A 6,602-nucleotide genomic window follows, 5' to 3' on the forward strand; every position below is an offset into this window, starting at 1 on the left:
ATATTATGTTTATATGTTACGAATATGTTTATTAGGAATGGAAAAAGCAACAAAGTCTAAGCGGTAGAAGTTACATAGATCGAACCCGCATCATCGACGTGCAAAGTCAGAAGCGCTAGCCACTGAGCTATGCACACCCCATAAACTCTTGTTGATAATTCATTTCCTTATTCAACCTACTACTATCAAGCGAGGCATAGCATAAATTAAACTCTAACAGAAAATCAAAATGTTTAATACCAGATGTTTTTTTTTTTCGCGGGCATGGGGTCGAAAATGCCTATAGCATCATCAAAGCTGTCGTCATAACAATGGTATGTCCGGAGACTAAAACACTCCACCCGAATTGGAACCGTCGCCCACCCTGGGACCACTAATCGCATTGCTTCAGGGTGGCGTTCCATATTTCTCATTAACTAAAGTTCCCTCGGTGCACCTGCATCCAGGTCCCGCTTCTTGACTCTAAGTAAGTATTCTGCATAATTAGCTATGTTCTTCCAGTTAGTTTCGCTATGTAGCATGGCTTGGATGACGTTATCTAGATTAATTGGTCCTACAAGGTGTGCTCGGCATCGTCTTCTTCTGCGTCGCTGTATATGCATGACGGCCCTTCGGTTTTTCCCATTCTATACAGGTATTTGCGAAAGTAACCATGCCCAGACAGCATTTGTGTGACGTAATAGTTTATTTCGCCATGTTCTTTTTGGGTCCACAGTTTTAGGTCTTTTATTAGCCTAGCCGTCCATCTGCCGCGGCTTTCGTTTTGAAACCTATCTTGCCATAGTCTTAGTGTCTCGTCTCTTACTCTTTCCCTTTCGTTGGCACTTGGATTCGTTTGCGCCTTAAACTCCCACATTTTCTTGCGTTCGGCTGCTAGCAGGTCAACGGGAACCGTTCCGCTTATAACTAGTATTGCCTCGCCGGGCACTGTACGGTACGCAGAGGCTACTCTTAAAGCTGCTGTGCGATGAGCTCTAGAAAGTGTCTTGCAACGGTTTTTTTTCTGTAGGGTGTCAGCCCAGATCTCCGCTCCGTATAGCAAAATATTCAAGGTTGTGGACATTAGAAGTTTTCTTTTACTTTGGGTCAGTCCACCAATATTGGCCATTAATCTGCTTAGGTAAGCCGTTACCTTTGCTGCTTTTGCGGCTGCATGCTGCATTTGTGCCCAATACGTTAGCCTGGGGTCTAGCCTTACGCCTAAGTACTTTATTACTCTTTGCGTCTTTAATGTAATGCCGGTCAGTTTCATGCTCACTTCTAAGGGAATACGCTTCTTGGTTAGGAGTATTACCTCGGTTTTCTCTGCTGCAAGTTTAAATATGTGTAATCTGGCATCTCGAGGTTTAATATTCCGTCGTAGCTGACGTTCCATAGGTCTGGCCCAAGAATGGAGCCTTGTGCTGCGCCCGACGTGAATACCAGATGTTAGACAAGGTCATTCGCTAAGATTCAAAATTTATGCATAATAGAAATTTAATCCGTTGGTAACGCAAAGAAATATTGAGGAGCTTCAAATGATACGACTTCTTTCACATGCTTTAACATGTAGACACTTCGTAGTTTTATATTAACTGCAACTGATAAGTAGTTTTTTCGAGCTAAACTGCACCAAATGTTCTTAAACATCATTCCAATGTAACATATCGCACACCGTCTTCGTGTGTAGAATAACTCCAATAACCAAAATCACAAATTGCATAGCGGCCAGCTGTGGTGAGTGGCTAGCAGTGCCAGCAATGTCAAACATCCAGGTGTATTCTTCCATAAAAACAGCTTCTAAAAAAATACAGTCGCCATTTGGGTCCGAGTAAACCTGCAGGTCCCTCCCATTTGTGTGCCAGCATCAAGGCGCCTGCCACAAATCGGAAGGAGAAGCTCGGCCAAACACTGACAAATTATGTAAACACCAATCTATTATTATTATAAAATACTCTACAAACTTATTTGGAAGTAAAACTTAAATCTAGAAAAAAAGAATAATAAAACTTATACCTACTCCTGATGTATTCAATTAACGCAATACACCTGCCTGTGTATTCGATTTCGATTTAATTGAAATCAGTTAAAAAAAAAACATAGACGAATTAAATTCCATAAAATTGTCTGAAGTTATCTGCCACATACTAAAAATCCATTCATTCAAATTCAATCTAAATTGAAATACTCGTAGATAGAAAAATATATCGTGGCTGATAAATAATATCCTACATGGCCTATTGTATGCACGCAATGCTCTACTTAATGGCCAGACATTTATTTTAACCAATGACAGAACTTTGCGAGGTGAAAGCATAAAAAACAGACAATCACAAAATGGCAAAATACCAAAAACTGGCAGCATGAATATAAAGTGGCTGCATCAGTAGAATACTGAGTAAATCTAGCAAAGCACATCAGTTGTTACATTCTTTTGGCACCTACCCCCTTGCGGCGGGTGGCCGGGTGTTGACCTATACGTTGCTGCTATTCGCCGTACTACTTACTATTGGAGCCATTGACTAGCTGCAATCAATATTACACACATATCCCTTGCCAATGTACCAGTACATATGTATGTGTATTGGGCACTATATTTGTATGTGGGCGACCGCATGTGTGTCAGTGATTTTGGATAGTAGCTGCCATCGGTAGTCAATGTTTGCCGCTAAGTGATGTTTTCTTTTTTGGTAGCATTTGTCATTACGTAGAAGTCAAATTGGCGCAATTGCTTCTTTTATTCCTGTATTTGCTCATCCACAAAAAAAAACACTTGTTCCAATGTGGTTCGGGCGCATTCCGTGATTTTATATACAACTTTATAAACTATTTTAATTTTCTTGTTTGGGTTGAGTTGCAACCGCACCATTACTTCCATCATTTATTGCACTGATTAAGTGGCCTCCAGTCTAGTAGCCAGACTACTTACTTGGTTTTATAGCGCACTATTCTTTTCCTAAAATGTGCTGAAGCCACCATAAATATATATACATATAAGTACATACATATTAGGGGTGTTAATTTTTCAGCTTTTACCGATCCCGGGAGAAGCTCTCCTACGATAAAATAAAGAAATAAATGGGTTTGAAATATACTTTTTTATTTAAAGTAGCGTTTTTACATTTTCTCTCTGACATCAGGATTTATTTTAAAGGCTTTTGTAATTTCAGAGATATGATTAATTCCAAAATTTATTTAAAGAGTTTAAGGCAATGTAGAATAAAAATATGGGTATCAAATGTAGAATTAAAAAAAAAATAATATTTTTTTGGATTCAAAAGGACAAATAGGTAAATTTTTGAGCTGATAAAGTTATAAGGATGAAATTCGAGGGTTTTATCGAGTTTATATAAGTCCTTAACATATATTTTTTTCAAAAATAAATATCTCGAAATTTCAAGGCTAATATTTTAAATGGACATTTTCAATACTTACCATTCCTTATGCACCAAAAACTTAAATCTGTTTAAATACTACAGGATTTCTTCTTTGATTTGATACCCAAACTTCTATGCACATTTCTTCAGGAATTTTGTAAATCATTTTTGTGTGTTTAAAATTTACTATCGCGCGGTGTTATATGTATAATGAGCTAGACATTTTAAAAAAAATGTTTATTATTAAATAAAAAAAGAAAAGGAGTTTCTATTATTGCCATCACTGCAAATTACAAATCCTGAAAATCCCGGAATTATTTGCCATGAATTCCAGGATTTTTGGTACCTTAAATAGGCCGGGATCCCGGGATTAATATTCTTATACATATCTAGGTTTAAAATGTTTTACGTTATACCATTGCGTATAAGCAACATTAATTTCTGTGCTTCTACTATGCTTACGGTGACCATCCGTCCTGTAGTAACCGTTCCGTTTTCGGCGGGACTGTCCCGGTGCAATTCCCGCCGAAACGCAAAATGTCCCGATTTTTGTCAAAAAAAAGAAAATCATAAAATTTAGAACTCTATAAATGTTTACATTTTGCATTTCCTATTTACTAATCGACACTACACGCCGTATAGTAAAAGCAAAATTTGTAATTGGGTCCCGGTTAAAATGAGTGAAGCACAATGTATGTTCATATCTTTAGTTTTTTTTTGGAAGAAACTACCTGCAAATAAATTCGAAATGATCAACACGATTTTTTACTAGCTTCTAACCGGCACATTGTTATACTAAAATACCAACGTGTAGGCAAATTTATTGAATTTTCCTGTGTTTGCACGAAGTTATGAGATTTTTTTATGCCGAAACTTTTAGGTAAAAAATGTTGCACACATTGTGAAAAACTCTCTGTGCAAAAAATTTAGTGCGACACTGTACATACAGGCATATATAGAAATTTATAATTTTGTGTGATTTTTAATTCAAGATTTCTAAATGTTTTAAGTAATTTAGAAATACTATCATTGAAGCTTCGTTTTATGAAAATTTTTATATTTGAAAGTTTACTTTTTTTGTCTTCTTATTTATGGCCTTATAATAATTCTGTATTTCTATTAATGCCCCATATTCGATAACTTATTTTTATGTCTGGACGCTTGTGATTCGAATCGAGAAGCACATATGTAGATTATTTCTAAAGTTATAATTTTGCCTAGGAAAACTGGGTATTAGATCGTTAATATAAAAATAATTTTATACATACACTTGTGATCAGCTGATTAAGTCATCAACATTTTGATCAATTTTGGCTGTTTCTCTTTCGTTTATTTAATATTTATTATTTTTCCATAAAAGCCAAGCTCATTAACAAACAAAGTATAAATCCACAAAAATTGTGCAAAAATTATAAAAACTTTTTATTCAGATTTTTTAGATTTTTTTTTTGAGTATGCAGTTTGATAGCCCATTAAATTTCAGGGAAATAATGTGCAAGTATAAAGGGGCGTTGATTTTTAATATTTGTTCCTTGTAGACATTTCGGTAGTCGAAAAAGCTAAATTACTTTCTGCTAGGAAGGAGCATAACAATATTTCAGTCTTTTTTGCGTTCATCACATTTTCAATGTAGTCTTAAAAAAGTCGCCTACTTTTTTCTGACGTTTTATGCTGCACAGCTATTTTGATGCTTTTGCGAGCGTGCGTGTTGCAATAGATCGGCTCTTCCTGATTCGGCTTTTAATGTGCAATTGCAAATATTACAGCAAGCCTCGTAAAATCAAGTATTTACACAACCAGCCTTTGAACACGGGATCCTAGGCCAAGAATCCAAAACCAAATCTTTTGAAGCAGCGGCAGCAAAACACAAAGATTGTAAAGATTTATTAAGAAAATAATTCAAAATCAGTTCCTCTTGCAAGATTTAGTAACAAAGAAAAATTACTGGGAAGTAAAATATCATTTTTTACACAAAAAATGTCCAAACGTCAACAGGATACAAAAAACGTCCAAATGACGTTAAAAACGTCAACCTGGCAACGCTGCTTACAACAATCCCTTGAAAAAAAGAAACTTTATTAAGGTAGATTTTGTAAATGGGCGTGATACCGCCCACATATGTATAACTATATAATTTTAACTCATTTTGTTAGCTGAGCATTCTATCGAAGATGTTTGAAACAGGGGTAAAATCGCTCCTGATTACCATGTGGCGGTCGTTTTCGAAAAAGTGAAAAACTATGTTTAATACTTGCGCCGAGTATTTAGTGTTCGGCTCCGCCCGAACTTGGATTTTTCTGCATGTTATTTTTATGTTTATCTTAATATGTATATTTATCTTGTAAATTTTATCTTTTGCTTTAAATTTACTTATACGCCGCTTTTAACATTCTTTATTTTCTTCAACTGTGTATTCACTGCCACATTTGTCATTATATTAAGTGTTTAATTTTACCTTCCTCATTGTCATCTGTCATCGTCTTTGGGTTTCTTTGCTTATAAATATTTAAATTTTTGCATTTATCCTTTTCTTCCAGTCCACACATTCTTACTTCTTGTATTATCCTAGATAATGTAAATCTAAGCTTAAACCGCAGATAAGTATGTTTCTCTATTTCAGTAACAATATTAAAGCATACATTTAGGTGGCATTTCCGCTCCAACCATGTACATTTATGGCACTGGTATTGGTCTCACTTTTGAGTTTATTTCTTCGCCTTATGTTAAACTTATTTGAAATTTCAGTAGTTTTCTGCACATCAGCATCAAAATACCTTGGTATGTAACTCTTTATAAGTATAGCTCAGTCGTGAGTACTTAGTCCACTTGCAAACAGCGTTATGTGATTTTATAATAGTAAGCCCTAAATTAAAACAAATCGACTGCGATAACAAGTAGCTTTTTAATTTAATCTTTTTTTTATTACCCGAAAATTTGAATAAATAAGAGACTAATAATATTAGAGCATAACATAGCATAACATAACATAACATCAACAGTCTATACGACCTAAAGCAGTTTTCTAAGTTCATCAGAAAATGGAGACTTTTAAAAGTTTATAAATACGTTTATAAATACATTTTTCACTCTGTTGTTAGTGGACATGACTTTAAATACTGGTACGTTACCCACAAAAAACTAAAATCTAAAAAATTTTACAAGGCGCAGTTTGCAAGTGGACTACTCATATACGTTGCAATACTAACGGGTGATTTTTTTGAGGTTAGGATTTTCATGCATTAGTAT

The 6,602-nt window shown here is 35.1% G+C and overlaps 1 protein-coding gene across 1 annotated transcript; it reads right to left on the reverse strand.

Annotated features, from left to right (window-relative positions):
* Positions 1 to 805: 805 nt before the first annotated feature.
* LOC108381761 (uncharacterized) lies at positions 806 to 1,375 on the reverse strand (the record flags this gene model as incomplete). The annotated part of the gene is made up of 1 exon (XM_017638164.1): positions 806 to 1,375. A coding segment is annotated over exon 1 (570 nt), but the record flags the coding sequence as incomplete, so codon positions are not given.
* Positions 1,376 to 6,602: the final 5,227 nt, after the last annotated feature.

The sequence above is a fragment of the Rhagoletis zephyria genome, unplaced genomic scaffold (assembly GCF_001687245.7).
Source record: "Rhagoletis zephyria isolate East Lansing unplaced genomic scaffold, Rhagoletis_zephyria_1.1 Rzeph_scaffold_23690, whole genome shotgun sequence".
In the NCBI taxonomy this organism is placed as follows: domain Eukaryota; kingdom Metazoa; phylum Arthropoda; class Insecta; order Diptera; family Tephritidae; genus Rhagoletis; species Rhagoletis zephyria.